The sequence below is a fragment of the Petaurus breviceps genome, unplaced genomic scaffold (genome assembly GCF_028583685.1).
Source record: "Petaurus breviceps papuanus isolate PSGF00001 unplaced genomic scaffold, PetGlider_PUasm1.0 164, whole genome shotgun sequence".
In the NCBI taxonomy this organism is placed as follows: domain Eukaryota; kingdom Metazoa; phylum Chordata; class Mammalia; order Diprotodontia; family Petauridae; genus Petaurus; species Petaurus breviceps.
This window is the reverse complement of record NW_027185735.1, coordinates 12,051,985-12,075,108: the sequence shown is the minus strand read 5'-3', so window position 1 is coordinate 12,075,108 and position 23,124 is coordinate 12,051,985. Positions and strand designations below refer to the sequence as shown.

The following is a 23,124-nucleotide window of genomic DNA, read 5'->3' as shown; positions in this document are numbered from 1 at the left end:
CCCCCACATACACACATCTCTTTACATGTCCCCTGTCCTTCTAGTCAATAGCCTATACCCTTAACTCCATGAAATCCCAAGGTAACTAAAATCCTCATATTTGGTTAAAACTGTCCAGTTCTCTACCCAAACCTACCCTCCATATAGAAAATCCAAAATTTTCTCTTCTCCCAAAAAATTCCCATTCCTGAATTCAATCTAAAAAACTCTTGTTATAAGCTAAAAGTTACACAAATCCAAGGTATCATTAGATCACAGCAAGATGTTAGTTAACTAGGCAGCTAGGTGGCACAGTGAATAGAGCACCAGTCCTGGAGTCAGGAGGACCTGAGTTTAAATCCAGCCTCAGACATTTAACACTTACTAGCCATGTGACCTTGGGCAAGTCACTTAACCCCAATTGCCCTGCCTTCCCCCTCCAAAAAGAAAAAAAAAAGAACCTATTTCTGGGGTGGCTAGGTGGCGCAGTGAGTAAAGCGCCGGCCCTGGACTCAGGAGGACCTGTTTGGTTCTGGCCTCAGACACTAAACACCCACACAAAAAAACTAGCTGTGTAACCTTGGGCAAGTTACTTAACCCCAATTGCCCTCCAAAAAAAAAAAAGATGTTAGTTACTAATAACAACTTCGAGTCTTCCCAAATCCAAAGAGTATTTACATTTCAGAAAATGATAATATATTAAGAAAAAATATTGTTGAAAGTAGAACAGCACTTGTGGCAGGATAGGAGGGTGTATTTTAGGGTAGGGAGACCTGTGAATTCTAACAGAATAAGCAAAGGGCTAGCATATCTAATCAGGAAGCTAGCCTTGAAAATGACTACATTTTCTGCTTAAGGTCCACAACAGTAACAATTTTATCTATCATTCTAACTTATGATGTGTTTCAGCAGTTTCTGAGATAAGGACTTTCAGGTAAAAAGTATTGTTCAACTTTGTATTTTTATAAGACTTTGACCAGAACTGATGGAATTCTAATAAAGCTGGCACCGGCCCCAACATTCTGCCTTCCTTATGGGCCCCAGTGAACAGCAGGCATGCCCTGATTTGATCACAGTCTAGCTTTAACCACATCATAGTCTCCCAGACTCATTCATAGGCCTCATTAAAACAGCAGGCCCACTGCCCCTACATAGCCACTGTCCTCTCTCTCCCAACTCAATATCTTAACTGCCTCACTGCCTCAACAAGTGTGTCTGTGAACTCATATTTCTCATAAAACAGTAGGCATGTCCATGTGATGGGATGCCAGCTACTGCCTCCAGATCCATTCCTCATATTTCCCACTGAAACAACAGGTATGTACTCATCCACAACCACATCAAACTAATCTCAGACAGGACCACAACAGCCAGTCAATCAGAAAGCAGAACCACTAGGATGCTCAAGCAGGATGTGGACCCCAAAACAACAAAAGGGACTTTCCCTAAGTAAGCACCAGAACAGAACTGACCTAGAGTAAATTTATGATATAGAGAGATTTATTATAATATCATTACCATATATAACTGCCCCCCTCATGGGTTTTTCTATATGCATTGTGGGTAATCCCAATCCTAGTTTCAAAGGCTGGGCTCCTCCCCCTTGTCTAATTCCTTAACAAACTCCTCCCCTATTACCTAATCCCTTGACAAACTCCTCCAGTCTTTTTTTTTTTTGAGGGCAATTGGGATTAAGTGACTTGCCCAAGGTTACGCAGCTAGTTTTTGTGTTAAGTGTCTGAGGCCCTATTTGAACTCAGGTCCCCCTGACTCCAGGGACGGTGTTCTATTCACTGTGCCACCTAGCCGCCCCTCCTCCAGTCTTTTTAATATTCATAATTTCTGTGGTGCAGTCAGCATCATTCCACTCTAAATTTGCCTGTGTTGTCTTATTAAGTTGCTGGTTCCTCTTAATCTCAGCCCTGCTGGAGATGTCATTCCCAATGAATGCCTGTACTTGGTTTAGAGGTGGTCTGAAGACCACTCTGAGATGGTCTCGCTGCAACAAACCATGAAACTGCAATACATTGAGTCCTCAAAAACTGACTGAATAATCCCTGAAGAATTTCTACCCCTCTGCTCCCCTGAAAAAACTGCATTTTTTTCACTACTAAGGAAAAAACCATTTCAACCAAGTAAGAATATTAAATTTAAGTTACTTTGAAGCAACAAAGGTAACTGAGTAGGAAGCAGTAGTATAGCCCAAATCTCTCCCAATACAAGGACATTCAGAACACCAGAACAAGTAGTGATCAGAAAATCCGGGAAGAAACCAAAGTGGCTCATTAACAGGTAAATATGCTTGAGCAACTGAAAGGGACTATATAAGGATGGAACATTTACCTTCTAAAAGGGGGAGAAAATCAAGTGTCCCTTCAGAACCCCAATGTCATCAAAAGTCACAGGAGTTAAATAAGGCAATGCACTTGGAACTAGAGGTTATGTTTTGATTATCTTAATGGAGGGGAAAAGTCATGCATTAAAGAAATGGGAAAGAAAGGAGGGAGGAATTCATATTGTCTGGATATGTAAATAGAAAATTATACAAGCAAGGAAGAAGGGGTGAAAGAATCTGTGATTGGTATCTGGGTGAATGAGAAGAGAACAGGGGCAGATTTTATCAAGTACGGATCACTAGTGCTAACCACACTCCTTTTTCACCACCCTTTTCATCTTAGTAAAGAAGGGAACTAGAAACAAAAGAAAAGGGAGCAGCCAGGTAGCACAGCGAGTGAGAGCACCAGCCCCAGTGTCGGGATGACCTGGGGGATCGAATCTGGGCTCAGATACATAGCACCACACCCAGAAATAACTGGCCGTGTAACCTTGAGCAAGTTACTTAACCCCAATTACTTAAAAAAAGAAACATAGAAAAGGAAAAGTATGACAGAATTAGATGCAAGGAAATACATAATTAATGATAAAAAAAATGTGAACATGAAAAGAGAAGAGAATAGCATAGTGGCCTGGAAAGCAGAATCTAACAATATGTTCTTTACAAGAAATAAAACTGACATGTATATTCATATAGAGTTCAAATAAAAGGCTAGAGCAAATCTACTATGCTTCAAATGAACTTGAAAAAAGAAGGAATGATCTCAGATAAGGCAAAAGCAAAAAGAGACTTGGATAAAAGAAATAAAGACAAAAATTTTATTATGCCTCCAGTATCACAGACATTGCATTAATACCAATGCTACATGTATACCTACATCTCTCTTTTTCTCTCTCTCTTTCTAGACACACACACACACACACACACACACACACTGAATGGCAAAATATTTTAAAGAAAAAATTAACCTAATTACCAGAAGAAATAGAAAGGAAAACTCTAATAGTTAGGGACTTCAAAGTGCCCCTTTCAGACCTACACAAATATAACTTTTTTTTTTCCTTTTTGGAGGGGGGGAAGCCAGGACAATTGCGGTTAAGTAACTTGCCCAAGGTCACACAGCTAGTAAGTATTAAGTGTCTGAGGCCGATTTGAATTCAGGTCCTCCTGACTCCAGGGCCGGTACTCTATTCACTGAGTCACCTAGCCGTCCAAACAAATATAACTTCTAATAAAAAAGAAAGAAGTCAAGCCTCGAGGAGCGTCTAGGTGGTGCAGTGAATAGAGCACCAGCCCTGGAGTCAGGAGGACCTGAGTTCAAATCTGACCTCAGACACTTAACACTTACTAGCTGTGTGACCTTGGGCAAGTTGCTTAACCCCAATTGTCCTGCCCTTTCCCTCCAAAAAGCAAAAAAAAAAGAAAAGAAAAGGTTTTATCTATTATAGGAAGGTTAAAAACCTTCTGGGGGTGGCTAGGTGGTGCAGTAAATAGGACACCAGCCCTCAAATCCGGCCTCAGACAGTTAACACATACTAGCTGTGTGACCTTGGGCAAGTCACTTAACCCCAATTGCCCTGCTTTCCCCCCTTCAAAAAAAAAAGTCAACCTTCTAAAAAGAATTTTAAAGTTAAATATGCTGGCTCTCTAGTGGTTACTGAATGGAAATGAAAATAGTATATATATTTTTCAATGGCACATAGCAACTTTACAAAAACTGACGGTATAAAAAATGCACAAATATGTACAGAAAAGCAGAAATATTAAAAACCTCTTTTACATGGCCACAATGCATAAAAATGGTAGTAGTAAAGGGACAGTGAAAGAAGGATTTAAGATTAATTAGAGAGGACTTTCGCTAAGATGACTTTCTGAATAGAGACAGACCACACACCTTTCACATACCTACTCCAGAAAAACCCTGAAGTTCATATCAAACTGAAGAAAAATTAAGAAATCTAATGAAAATGTAAAATAAATGACTTACTACACCCCAGAAAGCATAAAAGGTCAGTCAGAAGCCTAAGAGGGGCACCAGCAAAAGCTAGCAGAGATGACCAATGACAGGTATAACCTGTAAGGTTCTATATCAAGAGGATGCAAGAATAAAGAGCTCCCCAAGAAAGCCTCAGGGAAGGAACCCTGGAAATCCCAGGGTGCAACAGAGGGCAGTAAGCAGTAATTAGCAAGATGTTATCGATGTCAGACAGGGACATCAGTTAGGCTCGGGGTTCTTTAAGGTCTGACCTGAGAAATCAGAGAGGACATTAAAGATCCAGTGCTCTGAATCTCAGTAATATAGGAAGTGATTAACCTTGGGAGGTACTTCCATGCAGAACCCCAGGTGACTCAGGGGGAGACTTAAAAGGTCCAACCACCTAATCCAAAATTGCAACAAGGGTCCTAGGATGGCTAAAAAGTACTAATTCATAGAACTAAAGCTAAAAAAAATAAGAAAAACACAGAAAACATCAACTAGTATGAAAAATTATTATGCCTAGATATTCCAAGAAGTAAGGAACAAGTAATCTAGTAACAACTGCAAGGAGATACTCAAAGGAAAAGCCAAGGTTTCCTACAAGGACTATAGAAATACCAAGATATTAAGCAAAGACAAAGATAAAAAATGAAATAAAAACTCTCAAGGAAGAGGGAAAGGGAAAAAGAAAGGGAAAGGGGAAAGAGCAAGCATTTATATAGTACCCACTATGAGCCAGGCATCGTGCTAAACAGTTTTACAAATATTATCTCATTTGATTCTCACATCACAATTCTGCAAGGTAGATGCATTATTATCCTCATTTTACAGTTATAAGTTAACTGAAGCAAACAGAGGCTAAATGACTTGCCCAGGTTCACACAGCTAGTGTCTAAAGCTGGATATGAATTCAGATATTCCTCACTCTAGGCTCAGCACTATGCCACCAGTTACATAGGAAGGAACTGGAAGAATAAATAACTTAGAAGAAAATGTGGCAAACCTACCCAAGAAATGAACCCCCTGAAAATTAGAATAGAATCCAGAAACCAATGATTCCAAGAAATATTAGAATCAAAAGAGAGAAAAAATAGAATATAAGATAATTGATATTTTCTAAAAGCATGGATAAAAAGTTCAAGGTGAAATAATTTAAGAATCATTGGTCTCCCTGAAAATCATGACCTTACAAAACAGCCTGGACACCATATTTTGAGAAATCATTAATGAAAATGCTCCAATTCTATTAAAACCAGAGGACAGGGTCAATTAGGTGGTGCAGTGAATAGAGCACTGGCCCTGAAATCAGGAGGACCTGAGTTCGAATCCAGTCTCAAACACTTTAATACTTACTGTGTGACCTTGGGCAAGTCACTTAACGCTAATTGCCCTTCCCCTCCTCCAAAAAGCAAAACAAAACAAAACAAAAAAACTGTGAATTGGTCCAATCCAGGGGTGGGGAACCTGTGCCCAGGATTTGTTTTATGAAATTTAGATTCAGTCAAAGGGCCACACTTGAGGACCTAGAGGGCCACATGTGGCCTTGAGGCCACAAATTCCCTACCCCTGGTCCAGTCATTCTGGACAACAATTTGGAGTTATGCCTCCAAAGATACTAAGCCATGCATATCCCTTGACCCTATGATTCCACTACTAGACCTATAGCCTATCCCTCAAAAAGAATAACAAAAAAGGAAAAGGACTCATATGTGCAAAAACATTTATAGCAGCTCTTTTTGTAGTGGCAAAGAACTAGAAACTGTGGGATGCCCTTATATTAAGGAATGGCTAAACAAATTACAGTATAACAATTATAAAATATCGTAAAAACAATTCTGAAAGCTTTAAGTAATCAATTTAATGAACAACCACAATTCTTAAGGAATGATAATGAATATGCTACCCACCTGCTGAAAAAGAGGTGATGGACTTAGGAAGCAGGAGACATGCATATTTTTGAACATGGCTAAAATAGGAATTTATTTCACTTGATTATGTATATTTGTTACAAGGGCTTTATTTGTAATTTTTTTTTCAAATGAAGCATGGAAGAGATTAGAGGGAGAGAAGATTAATGCTTATAATTAATTGAAAAAGCAAGGTAAAAGGCAGTTAAAATGTTTAATTAAAGAATTATGGCATTTTAATATAATAATATTATTGCACCATAAGAAATTATAAAAGGGAACATTTCAGAGAACCTAGGAGTCCTGTATGAACTAATGCAGAGTGAAATTAGAAAAAGGTAGAGAACAATTTGTATACTAATAGGCATCATCTTCTCCATGAAATCTTTCCTGATCTCAACTATTAGTAACCTCCCTCATAAACTACCTTGTGTTTAAGTATTTCATACACATTTTACTAACTTTATATTTATGGTGCATATATTTTATATGTATTTGTTGTCTTGCCCATTAGAATGTAAGCTAGGAAAGATTATTTCATTCTATTTACCTGTATAACTAGTAGTATGTGGTACTTGGTGCTTAATACATAGTTGCTGATCAATTAATTGATAAACAATTTTGGAAGACTTCAGAACTCTGATCAACGAAGTGAACAATCATGATTCTAGAGGACTGATAAAGCATGCCACCCTATCCCCAAAACAGAGATGATGGACTTAAGATGTAGGATGATAATAACTGTCATTTTTATATAGTACTAAAAGGTTTGCAAAGCACTTCACAAATATCTTATTTTATCCTCACAATAACTCTAGAAAATAGGTGATGTTATGATTCTTATTGTACAGATGAGGAAACTGACACAGACAGTGGTTAAATGACTAGGTCAATATTCAGATAGTCAATATCTGAAACTGGATTTGCACTCAGGTCTTCCTTACTCAAGGTCCAGCACTCTATGAGAATTTGTTTTGCTTGACAATACCTATTTATACAAGGGCTTTGTCTTTCTTTCTTTTTTTCATTTCAGTGCCTGAGGGTTATCAGGAAGGAGAGAAAACAAAATGTTTTATATTTGACAATAAAATAAAAGGCCAAAGAAAATTAAGTAAATTTATCTTGCCTTCAGCAGAAAACCCAATCCATGCCAGATAAGACTTCCTTGTAAGAGGAAGAGGGTCTCCATGCAAAATCTGCTTTTTCTTTTTCCCCAGCTCTAGCAGCTGTATTCCAAGACACTGATCTCCATCAAATCCAGTACCTATCAATAAAAGGCAGAAATCAAAATTATGCATCAAAGGTTATCAAACTATAACAAATAAGTTAAATAGTTATTTGTGACATGGTTTCATACTATGAGTAATTCTTATAACTATAACATTTAAGATTAATATCAGGTTTGTTGTCTAGCATCAAATCCACATATGACACTATTCAGTTCTTGGTCATAAGGATCCATAAGTAACACACATATAAAAATAGATATACATTAAATGTAACTACAGCATTTCATATATGTTGCAACTGTGATTTTTAAAAGTATAGGACAGGATGTTTCTATATTGTTTTGAAAACCCATTAGAGAGTACAATTATTTTCTTTATTTCTACAATCAATATCAAATAATACTTAGAGTACCCAATATGCACAAAGCTGCTCACTGATCAACTTTAATGAGCAAAACCCCAAACCTCAAGCACTATACATTAAGGAAAGGTTCTAAGGAGACGGCTAGGTGGCGCAGAGCACCAGCCCTGGAGTCAAGAGGACCTGAGTTCAAATCTGGCCTCATGGGCAAGTCACTTAACCCCAATTGTCCTGCCCTTCCCCTCCAAAAAGTGGAAAAAAAGAGAAAGAAAGAAAGAAAAAGTTTTATCTATTACAGGAAGGTTCAAAACCTTCTGGGGGTGGTTAAGTGGTACACTGAATAGCACACCGGGCCTAGAGTCAAGAGGGCCTGATTTCAAATCCAGCCTCAGACATTTAACACTTACTAGCCATGACCTTGGGCAAGTCACTTAACCCCAATTTCCCTGCCTTTTCCCCTCCAAAAAAACACCACCACCACCTTTCTGGATTAAGTTTTAGGAATGTTTGGCTTCCTACACTACGCATTTATTTTTGGTATGATAATCTACAACAGAGGGGCCAAACATATGGTTCACAGGCTGCATGTGGTCCACAACACTCCCAAGTGTGGCTTGAATCAGATTAAAACATAAATGAGAAATAGTTAACAAAATAAATCAAAATAAAACATGGATAAAATTACATTTTAAAACTAAGTCAATATGTAGCCTTCAGGAATCCTTATATATGGATTAGTGACCCCCATTTTTTTCTGCAATGATACTTGAATTTCAATTTTTCCTCAACAAAAGACAAACTGACAAAAGACATGAAGACAAAATCCTAACATGGAATGCTTTTGTTAATACTAATAACCCCATAATTAGACTGTACTTTCACTAGTGGTAGTGTACATTTCATTACTTTCACACAATAGTATGCTGTTTCTTAGTCTAAAATTCCAGTTCTATGTATCCAAAGATTACTGTGGGATTAAGGAAAACAGAGACAAAATTGTATTGTACATAATGACTACAACAAAGTCAAGACTGAGAGGTAACAAAACTCTGATCAAACAATAGCCAATCTTATTACCAGACTGCCAAAGTTCAATGACACAAACCTCCTTTCTGTTAACATTCAATAAGCTATTTTGGGAGTAATGCACTTCTTTAGGGAGTTTTTTCAGGAAGTGTCTGATGGGTCAAAACAAAATGTAGAGAAAATTTTTTTAAAAGATTATAGTTGTATAACAACTAAAATAAAAGGGAAAGTATACTATGCATTTAAAAACAAAAAAAAAACCATCCAGGTTCTTCTATCTTCAACACCACACCATAGTGAAACTATAAAAATAGTAAAAACAGTTACCTCTGTGGAAAGCTATCAAAAGCTGTTCTCCATGTCCAGCCATTGATACAACAGGGCCAGGAAGACTGAAGACCTCTTTCTGAACACCTCCTATAGAAAATATACGAAGGAGCAAGGCACTGGTGGCAGAGGCAGCCCATCCTTGACCAAGACAAATGGCTTTAATATCCTCATTTGGTGGCATGTCTACTGTCCACTCTTTACTTGAATCCCATGAACTAAAATGTAGGCAATGAAGCTTACTTAAAATGAAAAGAAAAAAAAGAATAATTATTTAAAACCTTCAAATTTATATGGTTGCTACATAAAATCCTGAAATTGACAATTTTCACTTTGTTACCATACATCAAACTAAAATTCAGTGGTTAGTGCATGATATGAATGTATATAAATAACTGAATAGCCTTCATTAATAATGCCTTTTATAAACTTAGTATCTTGAAATGATGCAGTCACTATAACTATGTAGAATCAGAAAACTACATACTTTTTAAAAAATAATTTAATTTTAGAATAAATTTTAAATTGTATTTCAGAATTAGTAAGTTAAAAAATAAATTAGCTCACAGACAATTTTAATGGATTACTGGAAGAAAATGTAATGCAAGAGTTTAAAAGGCAAAATTAAACTATAAGGCAAATATATGTATATATTTGTTCACAGTATAAATTCTTCTCTATTAACTTTACCTTGTAAGTTCTGTGGTACTCTCACATGCCAACAAAATAGCTTCATGGGAAAGATCTGCAATTGCATAATTTAAAGTGTTTGACAAATGTGTTGCATGGTGAATTGATGTATCATGAAATTCCACATCGATAGCACTGTCCTGATCATCATTATAGCATCGAATAATTCCAACAGAATTCCAAACCTGTAAAAAAATCACCAAGATTAAATTACTAGTCAATGAAATGTAAGTACCTAAAATCAGTTGGCTTTTCTAACTATTACAATTATTTCATAATTGGGGGTGGAGTCAAGATGACAGAGTAGAAGCAGGACCTCTGCCAGGCTACAGCTTCCACCTTCCCCAATCAATGTAAAAGGGGACTCTGAACAAACTTTGGAGCCGCAGAACACACAAAATGACACAGAGAAACTAACCTCCCACTGAGGACAGCCCAGCAGACCAGCAACAAGTGGTGAGTGCAGTGCTCTGGGAGCCAAGCCCAGCCACTCAGGAGCCGAGGTTTTAGCCCCAGGGCAGGCCTGACCAGCCACCAGCTGGAGGGACTCCAGGTCACCAGCAGCTGTGGCCGTTTCCAGATTCCTCGACACATAGATGCGAAGGACAAAGTGAGAGGTCAGTGCAGTGTGGACTTTGGGACCCAGTAGGTGGGGGTACGGTCAGCTTTTGCCCCCAGGACGAGAAGCCACTAAGACGCCTGCCAGTCCCACTTTGCAGCTTCAGCTCCTGGCCTGCATAGTGTAGGGGGACCAAGCGACCAGGCTGAGGGGTAATTGCTCTTGCTTTAACCTTCTTGGATCTGGATTGCGGTCTAGGGTGGAGGTCCTGAGGTGCGTGACCAGCTTGCCAGAGCGTGTGGAGGCCTCAGAGAGGGCATCCCGCTAATACCTCCAACAGCTAAGAAAACCCCAGCATCTGGGACAAAAGCTCCCCTGTCTGGTGGCAGTCCTACTGTGGCAAAAAGCCCAGGGGTCAAGTGACTGAGGGGCAACATGACCAGACAAAGGAAGCAAAACAAACAGAAGATTCCAACATTAGACTCCTATTTTGGGGACAAAAAGGAGCAAAGCATGGAACGGGAGGAAGACAGTGAAGTCAGAACTCCTGCACCAAAAGCTTCAAAGGAAAATACAAGCTGGTTACAGGCCATAGAGGACCTTAAGAAGCAGATAAGAAAAGTGAAGGAAAAATTGGGAAGGGAAATGAGAACGATGCAAGAAAATTACAAAATGAAAGTCAATAGCCTGACTGAGGAAAATAACACCTTAAAAAACAAACTGACTCAATTGGCAAAAGAGGCTCAAAAAGGCAATGAGGAGAGAAATGCCTTAAAAAGCCAAATTTGCTAGATGGAAAAAAATCTCAAAAGCTCAATGAGGAGACTCGTTGCCTCGGATTTAGACTAGAGCAAAGAGAAGCTAGTGACTTTAAGAGAAATCAAGATGTTGTTAAACAGATCCAAACAAATAAAAGAATAGAAGGCAATGTCAAATATCTGATGGGAAAAACCACTGACCTGGAAAATAGATCCAGGAGAGATAATTTAAAAATTATTGGACTAATCCCGGACTCAGACACTTAGCACCCACCCAGAAACACCTGACCGTGTAACATTGAACAAGTTACTTAACCCCAATTGCTTAGGGGCGGCCAGGTGGCTCAGTGAGTAAGAGCACTGGCTTCAGTGTCGGGATGACCTGGGGATCAAATCTGGGCTCAGATACTCAGCACCACACCCAGAAATGACTGGCCATGTAACCTTGAGCAAGTTACATAACCCTGATTGTTTAAAAAAAAAATTATTGGACTACCTGAAAGCCATGATCAAAGAAAGAACCTAGAAATCATCCTTCAAGAAATTCTCAAGGAAAACTACCCTGATGTTTTAGAACCAGAAGGCAAAGCAGAGGTTGAAAGAATCCACAGATCACCTCCTGAAAAAGATCCCAAAAAGAAAACTCCTAGGAATATTATAGCCAGGTTCCAGAATTCCCAGATCAAGGAGAGAATATTACAAGCAGCCAGAAGAAACAATTTGAATATTGTGGAAACACAATCAGGATAACCCACGATCTGGCAGTTTCTACACTGCGGGATCAAAGGGCTTGGAATATGATATTCTGGAGGTCAAAGGAGCTGGGATTAAAATCAAGAGTCACCTACCCAGAAAAACTGAGTATCATCTTTCAAGGGAAAATATGGTCATTCAGTGGAATAGAGGACTTTCAAGCATTCTTAATGAAAAAACCAGAGTTGAATAAAAAATTTGACATCCAGATACAAGAAGCAAGAGAAGCTTGAGAAGGTAAACAGGGAACAGAAATCATAAGTGACTGATCAAAATTGAACTATTAACATTCCTACATGGAAAAACAATAATTGTAACTGATGAAACTTTTCTCAGTATGAAAATAGTTGAAGGGAATATAAATATATATATACATATATATACGTCTATATCAGAGGGTATATGGGTGTATGAATACATGTGTGAATGTGTGTATATATGCTTACAGGTAATTAATTCTTTCTTCCATAACTCTCATTTCTTTTCCAATATTTTTCAAGTGCCCTCATTTCATTCATAAATTCATATATAAATAAAAATTTCATTTTTAAGAACACTAAAAAAAACCTCTTGTTTCATCTCTTTCAGGAATTTTAGTTGAGTTTGTGTCCAAGCTGTGTTTTCCTCTGAGGCATTGCTTGTAGATGTTTTGGAATCATTCTTTTCTTTTGCATTTATGTCTTGAGTATCATTGCTTCTATAATAGTTATAGTTATATACATATAGCTATATACATATAGCTTATTCACTAATACAGTTACAAATGTCAAGTCATGGCGTTGGCTAGGGGGCGCAGTGAACACAGCACCGGCCCTGGAGTCAGGATGACCCGAGTTCAAATCCGGCCTCAGACACTTAACACAAAAACTAGCCGTGTGACGTTGGGCAAGTCATTTAACCCCAATTGCCCTCCAAAAAGCAAAAAACAAACAAACAAACAAACAAAAACAAATGTCAATTCATTTTCTCTTTATTCTAGTATTTGGTTTGTGATACAGCAACAAAAATTTAAATTGGGGTTATAAAGAACAAAGCATCTGTAGTCCTTGTAGAGTGCTAAAGCATTTATTAAGCACTTACTATATACCAGGCACTGTGCTAAGTACTGGGGATACCAACACCTGCAAGAAAAACAGTCCTTGACATAAAGAAGCTTACATTCTAATGGAGAAGACAACACATAATGGGGAACTGAAAAGGAGGGAAAAGAGGCATTACAGGGTAGTAGCATGGCTGGAGATATCCATTTAGTGCTGTAGAGACCTGGAACTAAGGTCAAAGCTGGCCTATCAAAGGGCAGGATGATTCCAGGGGCAGAGTACAATTTTTCGGAGGTGAGGGAGTGGAGATGATGATGGCCTAGCTGGAGACAGCTTTTATCTTCTATCAAGAACCATTACGGGCTTATTGCAAGACATTTAGCCATCAAACAAACATTTAGCAAGCAATTTTTATGTACCAGGCATTGGGGATGCAGACAATCCTATTGCATAGATATTAGACAGAGACAATCCTGCCTTCATGGAGCTTGTACTATGTCAGGGGAGGTAACACATGTATATATTAGCATATACAAAACACACACAAAAAATATAAAGGGGTGCAGGAGACACTACCGTGTTTCCCCAATAATAAGACACTGTCTTCTTATTTTTTTTGGAAAGAAAAACACCAGAGGGCTTATTTTCAGGGGAGGACTTATGTTGTCCTGCCTCAGCTCTCCTCCGCGGCACTGCTCTCAATGGCGCCAGCAAGCAAATCACTGGGGAAGAACAGGATGACGCGCTCACTGCTGCAGCTCTGATTGGATGCAGCTCGGAGCGTGGTGTGCATTTCACGGGGGGGAGGGGACGGTGCATACAGAGGGTACCGTAATGTAGCGTGTAGTGCAGGGGATCACCTTCACAGTAGCAATCTCAATAGGGCTTATTTTTGGGGGAGGGCTTATTTTCGAGGAATCTTACACAGTAAGGGGAGGGCTTATTTTCGGGATAGGTCTTATTATCGGGGAAACACGGTAGTAGCTGCTGTTGTCTGAGCTCAGTTTTGAAGGAAGCCAGGCATACTAAGATACAGAGATAAGGAAGAAGTACACCCAGACATGGGAAACAGCAGGCATAAAAGTATGGGGAAGTTCCTCTTCTACAACTGTACCTTCTTCAAAACTCAAAATCCATAAATTACATAGTACAAGGCCTCATGAGTTATAACAATTACAACAAAAGTTTCAAAAACTTTTCAAAATAAAATGTTGTCCCTGATTTTTAAATATAATTCATCTCAGATCTTTTCCATCTAAAAGAATTAAAACCTTGATTAATAAGCATCCAACTATGTGAAATGCTCAATTAATTTCTTTCTGAACTCTAACTTTGAAGGGAAATAGGAAAAAAAAGCAGGAATTTATCCAAAAGTCCAATCTTTAACAAAATCCTGAGGTCAAGACAAATGCAATTTCCTTTTCCTTTTACAGCTAAACTAATGTATAATGAAAAATATTCTAAATGAAGACCCTAATGCACTAAAAGGGCTAAAATTATTGAGAAAAGATGTAATTATGTTCAGTATACTGCATTCTATAAGATAGTAAGGTAGAGTTATATATGTTAGAATAATTTCTAACAAGATTTTAAAGCTTAAAATAATCAGGAAATTAACTACAATAACCTATTTCAGGTAATCAAGGTTTTCTATTGTCTCATAACAGTAAGGATAACTGCTAAACATAATTGAAAGATTTCTGATCATTAAATACAAACCTCCTGTTGAGTCTTACCATGAATCGATGGGTGAGGTGTGGGGGAGTAGAACCAGATTGGAATGGCTTTTGCTGCAGTGATGGCATTGGTCCATTGTAAGAAGGCCTTTGGGAAGTTCTAAGTGGCATAATATGAGTGTTACCAAACTGCTCTTCTTTCTCCTCCTCTTTTTCACGATGAAAACCTTTTTCCATCAATGCAACTTCTAGAATAGAAAGTCTTTTAATCAGAGAATCATAAAACAAGAAAATAAAGAACACAAGCTAAGAAGTTGTTTTGAAAATAAAGACCAATTTCTGATTATCTCATACAAACTATGAGCAATCTGACCTGCCAATCAGCCAGTGAGAAGATAGTCTCTTGGCAATACTGTCCCACTGATCTTAGCACAATGGACATTTAAATACTAGTCAAAATAGAAAAGGGGAACATCCTAACCGAAGTGCAGGCCTAAACCTCATGACTTCTTCAATACAATAAGGGAGCACCTGGTGGTTGTAGAAGCAAAAGTAAAAAAGAGGCAGTTGCTTAGGCAAAAACAAACCTATGCAACCTGTGACTCAGGTTGATGAAAAATAGTTGCTAATATGGAATCTCTTATACTAAACTAAACCTTGCTCTATACAGTATTAGGCAATCTGCTGCCCTAAAGACAGATAAAATAATTTTTCTTGTATTGCTGTACATCTGGAAACCAAACTACATACAAGGAATTTTCTAAGATCTCATTTTTAAATGTAGCCTTATATCCAAAGTGATTATAGTTGTGGGAATTTCACCTAGAACATTCAAATATCTATTTTTTCAGGCTTAAAATAACAGAATCATAGAACTGGCAATAATCTAGTCCAACCTACTACTCAAGGTACTCCTCTATAAAAATCCTGAAAGGGGGGTGGCTAGGTGGTGCAGTGAATAGAGCACCAGCCCTGGAGTCAGGAGGACCTGAGTTCAAATTGAGCCTCAGACACTTAATGCTTACTAGCTGTGTGACCTCAGACAAGTCACTTAACCCCAATTGCCCTGCCTTTCCCCCTCCAAAAGAGCAAAAAAAAAAAATCCTGAAAGGTAGTTGTCCAGTCATTTAAAAAAATACAACAAATCATTATAAATTTATTACTTCATAAAAATTGATTGCATTCTTGAACTATTCTATATGCTGAAAAGTTCTTCCTTACATTGAAAGAAAATCTGTTTTCTCAAGCTGCATCTAGTTCTGCTGGATCTAGTTCTGCCCTTGGGAGGACCCAAAATAACTTTAGTCCCTTGTTCCAACATCTGTCACCAATGTTAAACTAAACCTCTTCTTTATCAAGTCAAAGAGTTCTAGAATGTTAATAGAAGGGACCATGGAGATAATCTTATCCATCACACTCATTTTAGAGAGACAGTAGGAAAAGGTCCTGGATTTGGAGTCAGAAGGCCTGGATTCAAAGCTACAATATGCCACTTATTGTGGGAATTTATAGAAGTCACAAACTCTCTAAGCCTACATTTCCTCACTTGTAAAAATGGGATGACAGTTGTGATGAAAATGCTTTTAAGACCCAAAATTAAACATTTCACATTACAGATGAGAAAAATAAGGACCCCAAAGGTGAAAAGACTTATTACCAAGGGTCCTTCATTCCTTTATCTGATCCTCACATTACAGGCTCACCACTCATTACTTTCCTCTGGAATTATGTCAGTTTGTCGATGTCCTTTTAAGGACAGTGCCCAATAATCAATCATAATTGTTTATGAAATATTTTTAACTATTTGAATTATTAACATTTAGGGAATGGTTAAAAATGATGCAGTACTTCATACTATAGTACTTGTAACTGGTAAGAATGACAAGTATGAGGAATATAATATTTAAAGGCCTGTATAAAACAATGCAAAGTTTTCAAGTCAAATAAGAAGTACAGTTTACATCCCACAACAAGTTCAATTGGAAAAAAAACTATACATTTATAGGTATGGACTAAAATTAACTCCTAAATACACACACCAAAAAAAAAATAGTATCACAAATAAGGAAGGTAATAGATTCTTTATGTTCTACATTGTTAAAATCACATGTAGAATATTATGTTCTATTTGAGTGGTTTCATTTTCTTTTTACATTATAAATTCATATAGCTTTACAGGAAAAAACAGAATCTATTGTATATTAAACTCTGAACTTTTTACTATTTTGAAATGTATTTAAACTAGTAAGAATGTCAACTTATAGATAACTCACTCTAAATCTCTGCCTCCCCCATAAATAAATATATAATACCAGTAGGGAGGAGCTAATTTAGTCCATTAATTTCACTAGTGTGGGTATCTCCTGATAGGAACTCCCTCCATCAATGCAGATCAATAAATCATTTATAACTTACAATCTTAAAAGTATTTCGAAGGCACTGAGAGGTTAGGAGATTTGTCTACCATACCAACATATATCAGAGGTAGAACTCAAACCCAGGTCTACATGACTCCAAGGTAGCACTCTATCCTCTACATTTCTTTGATTAGAGCAGTCTTTTTTTGGCAACTATTGTCATAGTATTGATCTTACCATAAACAAAAGGCCCTAACTTTTTCACATAAAGCCTATAAAGCCATATGGCCCCCAGCCCATAACAACAATCTTTCCTAAAAAAAATTTTAGTGTAGTATCTGAAATTTATTCCTGCTAAATTTCATCTTATGAAATGTACATTATTCCAACAAGCTGGGAACCTTCTTAATATGGATTCCATTATCTAATACATGAACTTTCCTTCTTTATACTGCGTCTTGCAACATTCAAGTCTTGATGTAAATGGAAAATAGGACAGAACCCTAGAGATATCTCTCAAAACTAGAAAAAAAATGGTACTAATACTTTAATATTCTTTGTGTCTATCTACTCATTAGTTACAAATACAACTAGCTGTGACATCACTTGACATTTCTCTATCTTGTCTACAATGACATCACAGCAGACTATCAAATGCTATTCTGAAATCAATAGGCACTGTCTCTGACACTTCCCTAACCTGACATATCAAAAATGATCATTAAGAAAATTTCAGGAGTTTAATAATTACTTCAATTAAAATTTTAAATAATTTGTCCGCATCGTGGCCTATCACATATACATTGTTCGACTCTTACCAACTGAATTGTCATCATCTTCTAGGATGTGATTTCTGTGTCTATGGTACCCTGAAGCCAACATGAGATCGTCTTCATCATCTTCATAATTTTCTCTTCCTTTTGGAGTTAAGTGGAACTCCATATTTTCATTTGAAAAATCACCATTATCAGCATTATCACTATCATCATCTCCATCAAAAAGATGATTGTAAACTGTGTTTCCAATACCAGAAACCTTTAAAAAAATAATAAATCTCAGGAATTATTTAGGGAAACTTAATTAAACAGAAGTTAACTTAAGCAATTAATAATCAGTTGAAATATATCTATTGCCTTCTATAGCACTTATTTGGTCATTAAAAATTACTGCCTTATATTGTAATTATCTTTTGCATACATAAATCTTTCCCCAACTAGACAGCAAGCTCTCTTAGGGTTAGGGTATGGGCCCTGTTTTTAATTGATATTTTTTAGATGATATTAAGGCTAAGTGATATTTAATTGATATTTTTTGGAAGAAATGTTACAAACTGCATGCCCAGGACTAATGTCATGGAAGAAAAGAATATTTGTCAATTAGAATTAGAATTCTGTGATAAAAGCTAATCACTGGACTATGTCTTTCAAGTATCACCACAAGAACATGCTGTGAAAATTTAAGATTATACAATTCAAACAGTTGTTGAAATTAAAAACATTTTCATTTACTTATTCCCTCTAATGATATTGGTAGGGAGGCAAGTAAATGACTATAAGTGACAAATGAGGCATAAACAGAGGCCTAATTCATGAATTTGTCAAATGCTCTTCCTTAGAATATATATTAACTATATCTTAGGGGTGAGGAATCTGTGGCCTTGAGGCCACATCCTTCTAGGCTCTTGGCTGTGGCCTTTTCACTGAATCCAGGTTTTATAGATAAAATCCTTTTATTAAGGGGATTTGTTCTGTGAAGTTTGGTTTCAGTCAAAGGGCTGCACTTGAGGATCTAGAAGGCCATGGTCACAGGTTCCCCACCCGTCTTAGGTAAACACATACACATAATTACCACAAAAAAAAATCAAATTTCTATAGTATTACTTTACTATTTGACTTTGTTCCATCTGTATCACAAACATTCTCCAGCAGTCCCAAGTTTCCTTCAGCATCTGTATATGCTATTTGCTTAGAGATAGGGTGCCATGCCAGGCCACAGATTGTATAACCTTTCTCATGTTTTACCCTAAAAACAAAAAATAAAGGTTGAATTTAAAACATGATATATAAAAATTTCAATGAACATAATTCTTTCAGTAAATTCTAGTTAGAGGAAGTCAAATGAGTTTTTCAAAACCAAAGAGGAATAAGACAACACATACTCAACTCTACCTTTCCATGCAGTCTTTGGTTTCCACATTCCAAACAACAATACAACCATTTACGCTCCCTGCTGCCAAATATTTTTCACAAGGAGACCAGGTTACTACATTGAGGGGCTATCAAGAAAAACAAGAAAGGCAGTTTTAGATATGTTGGGACTATATACACATTTTGATTTAGCAACTAGGTGACACAGTGGATAATGTTGGACTTGAAGTCAAGAAAACCTAAATTCAAATCCTGCCCAATACACCTGCAAGCTGTGTAACCATGGGCAAGTCATTTAACTTCTCTCTGCCTCAGTATTCTCATCTGTAAAATGAAGATAATAACAATAATATAATCCCTTATAGAATTGTGAACATCCAATGAGATAACACATGTAGAGCACTTTGCAAGCCTTAAAACACTATATAAATGCAAGCTGCTATTATTATTACATAAATGTCATTATCCTAGGTTTCAGAAGACCTCTAACTAGATTGCATTACACAAAGGAATACAGTAGGGATACAACAAACATTCAATTATTCTTGGAAACTATTATGTTGGCTGTAGGTTTGAGGACAAAAATTAACAAGTTGGAAAAAAATTTTTTTTTAAAAACCTGTTACCTTATTCAGATCTGAGATCATATGATTCTGATTCAACTTTATTGTTGTTCAGTCATGTCTGACTCTTCATGATGCCATCTGAGGTTTTCTTGGCAAAATAGACTGCCATTTCCTTCTTCAGCTCATTTTACCGAGGAGGAAACTGAGGCAAACAGGGTTAAGTGATTTGCCCAAAGACAAAGAGCTAGGAAGTGTCTGAGGCCAGATTTGAACTCGGGTCTTCCTGATTTCAGGCCCAGCACTCCAATGTGATAAAAGATTTATCATCAAAAGCCAGGGTATATTAATATATTGCTGTTCAATATTAAGTGAATTCCCTAAGTGAAAAGCAATACTTCAACTATAACAAGAAGAGAAAGATATTTCTACCCTTCTGGAAGATTTGCCACCATTGATGAATTAATGAAATATGGAAGAAACCTAGATCCAATTATAAATAAATTCACCTACATCCTGGATCTTTTCCTTTGTGTATTCTTTTATTTATTTGTTATACTTGAAACCTGGTTTTCCCCTAAAGATATCACCTGATAGAGGATAGTTAACTACTTCTCCCATTTCCCCAGGCAAGTAAAGTAGTATTTCTCATACTCACATTCAGACCCTTAATCTACCCCTATTATTCAACAGCCTCTCTTTTGGTTCAAGGCAACCTATCATGGCTCTCTCTCATTGTCGCTGTCATTTACTAACTTGAAAGATTTTTCTCTACCTTTCTCAGTCTATTCTGTACTTTTTAGGAGGAATTGTGGGAAGAAGCAATGTTGATGCATACTAAATCCATTTCCCACACAAACACTCCAGTAAATCCCTAAAAATCTATCAGAAAGAGCAACAATAAAGAAAATCAAAGAGCTTTAAGTTACTACATCAAGTCCAGGACTATACACAATGATAACCAGAATTCTTTAAAAGGTATGACTAAAGATAAGGCAGTGAATGTTGAAGACAAAGAGCCAAGAACAAGACAAAAGGCCAGGCTAGTGACAAGCACAGGGTGGAGACACCCGGTCTCTGAAACACAAATGAGACAGAAGCAGAGCAAGAGAAAAAGTCAAACAAATATCCAGGCAACAGAGTTCCCAAGCATAAGCCATACCAGGAAACAAAGTCAAAACAGTTATAGGACAGGTAGGGACAGATCGGACCAGTGATAGGACAATGGCCAGGGAGTCCACAGGCAGAGCCAGAACATGAGATAGTGCTAGGTGAGAGGCCCTAAGAAGAAAAATATTTGGGGTCTTACAACTAATAGAACAAACAACATCTTATTGGTGCCTGTCAGACTAACAATAAGAAGTCAAGTCAACTCCAGGCTTAGGACTGTGCAAGAAGACAGAAAAGAGGCCAAGGCCAAAACCTAAGATGAGCTATCAAGAGACTAAGCCAAAACCCAGGAAGTCTTGCAGAATCTTACCCACTTCATTTGGAATCAATCAGGGTTCCCATATCATCCAAAAGTCTATATGGAAGCAGAGTCTGACCATAGCATGAAGCCCCAATCTAGAAACCAAAGCTGGAGATAGGAGTAAACAGAAGAAACTAGGAAAAACAATGAAGAGATACTATGGACTAAAAGAAGACCAAGAGATAAACCCCCAAAATAGAATAATTCCACAAGTCCAAGTAGAGACTAAAAGAAAAGAACAGCCAGAAGGACTATTAGAGTACCTAGAAGAAATATAGCAACAGATACAAAAGGTAAAGTTAAATGATATGATAGATGGAGAGGAAGAAATGGAAAGGCAAATAGCTTCGAGCAGACAGTGGCAAATCTTACACAAGAAGTAAAGTAGCTGAAAACTAAGAATGAACTGAACAGAAAGCAGTAAGACATGAGACAATAAGAAATATAATCAAAGGAAAAAATGTAAGGTGTATATATACTACAAAATCAATTAATCTGGGAAACATCACAGAGATAATATAAAGAAAACAAAGCCTATATATCATATTTTTAAAAGTCACAAATAAAAACTTCCTAAATCCATTAGGACCAAAGGCTAAATAATCTATCAATCTCCTGAAAGAAAGCTCAAAATGTAAACTCCCAGGTACAGGATAGCCGAAATCCAGAGCTTCTAAGCAGGAGTTTGAGAACCAATTGGCCACAATCAAAATGACATATTTGGTAGGAGACCTTGGAATATAACATTCCAAAACCCAAAAGATAAAAGTTTTACCACCAAGAATAGCCCATCCAGAAAAAAAACAAGTATAATCCTACAAGGTCAAAAACGGACATTTAATGAGAGGAAACTTCCCAATATTCCTCCAAGAACCTGATTCTTGAGGGATTATCTTTTGCCTGCCTGTTTTACCAACAACTTCATACACTACAAGAAAGATATACCCAAATGGACTTCATAACAAGGGTTATGAACTCTAGGGAATGAAAGTGCTACCAAGTCCTCCCAGTGGGCAAAACTGCAGGTTACATGACTGCCATGTAAGAATGCCAATAAGGGGTGGAGAGGAGGTCTTCATTTACACAGATGGCAGGACAGTGGTCTAAAAGCAAACAAGATTCAATCAAAGGCTCTCTCCTTTGAAATTAGGACCAAAAAAATGTTGTCCTACTTATGGGGTTGCTTATGGGTATGTGTAATGTAATGCCAAGCAGAGGTAACTTCCCAAGGTTCAGAATACCAGCATAGGTGCTCTCCATTTTATTCAGTGACAAATTAAGAACAGAGAAGATCAAAATATGACATCATTCAAAATACAGCATTTACTAAGGGTGATTAAATAATCTCCAAGTACTACCCCACCCCAGGACCTTCCATTCATTCAATCAATTACAAAGTCCCTGTTCTAAATACTACTCCACCCCTAGGCTGTACCTTCATTTAGTCCACCACAAAGCCCCTCTTCTCAAATGGAGATTAGTTTCCAAACATAAGTAAAGTACATTCATTTGTTCAACCATAGAACACAAAAAGGTCAAAAGTTCCCCACCCCTGGATCACAATTGAATCTACCCCAGAGTTACATCAAGTTTAAGCACAGCACTTAATACCCAAATGGAGGTCTTTTCTTCATCTTGACAGAGGCAAGTTCTCAGCAATCTTAGTTCCTGGGGAGACAAGGCTTAGCAAGGCCACAAGATACATTGCCAGTCTCTTCATTAATTCATCCTCTGTCTGCAGAACAGTCCTAGGACCCCTGGAAATATTAGCAAAACCCTCTCCCAGGATTTCTGCAAACATACAACAAGAAAATCCTTCTTCAGGGCTTCTGAACCAACAGAAAGGTTCCCAGACCCCTGCAACAACAGCACTGCCCTTCACCAGTGGACAGTATTCACTCTCTGTCTGCAGGACAATCTTAGTAGCTCTGAACCAACAGAAAGGTTCCCAGACCCCTGCAACAACAG

General features: G+C 37.4%; 1 protein-coding gene across 3 annotated transcripts in view; it reads right to left on the bottom strand.

Moving 5' to 3' along the window:
* WDHD1 (WD repeat and HMG-box DNA binding protein 1) overlaps positions 1 to 23,124 on the bottom strand; it is an 82,697-nt gene that overhangs the window by 35,574 nt on the left and 23,999 nt on the right. For all 3 annotated transcript variants that reach the window (XM_069082330.1, XM_069082332.1, XM_069082331.1), the window contains exons 9-15: positions 19,144 to 19,250; positions 18,856 to 18,997; positions 17,794 to 18,010; positions 14,679 to 14,866; positions 9,833 to 10,017; positions 9,143 to 9,384; positions 7,326 to 7,463 (exon numbers count right to left, since the gene is read on the bottom strand). In XM_069082330.1, coding sequence (XP_068938431.1) covers positions 7,326 to 7,463; positions 9,143 to 9,384; positions 9,833 to 10,017; positions 14,679 to 14,866; positions 17,794 to 18,010; positions 18,856 to 18,997; positions 19,144 to 19,250 — 1,219 coding nt within the window. The remainder of the gene's footprint in view (positions 1 to 7,325; positions 7,464 to 9,142; positions 9,385 to 9,832; positions 10,018 to 14,678; positions 14,867 to 17,793; positions 18,011 to 18,855; positions 18,998 to 19,143; positions 19,251 to 23,124) is intronic.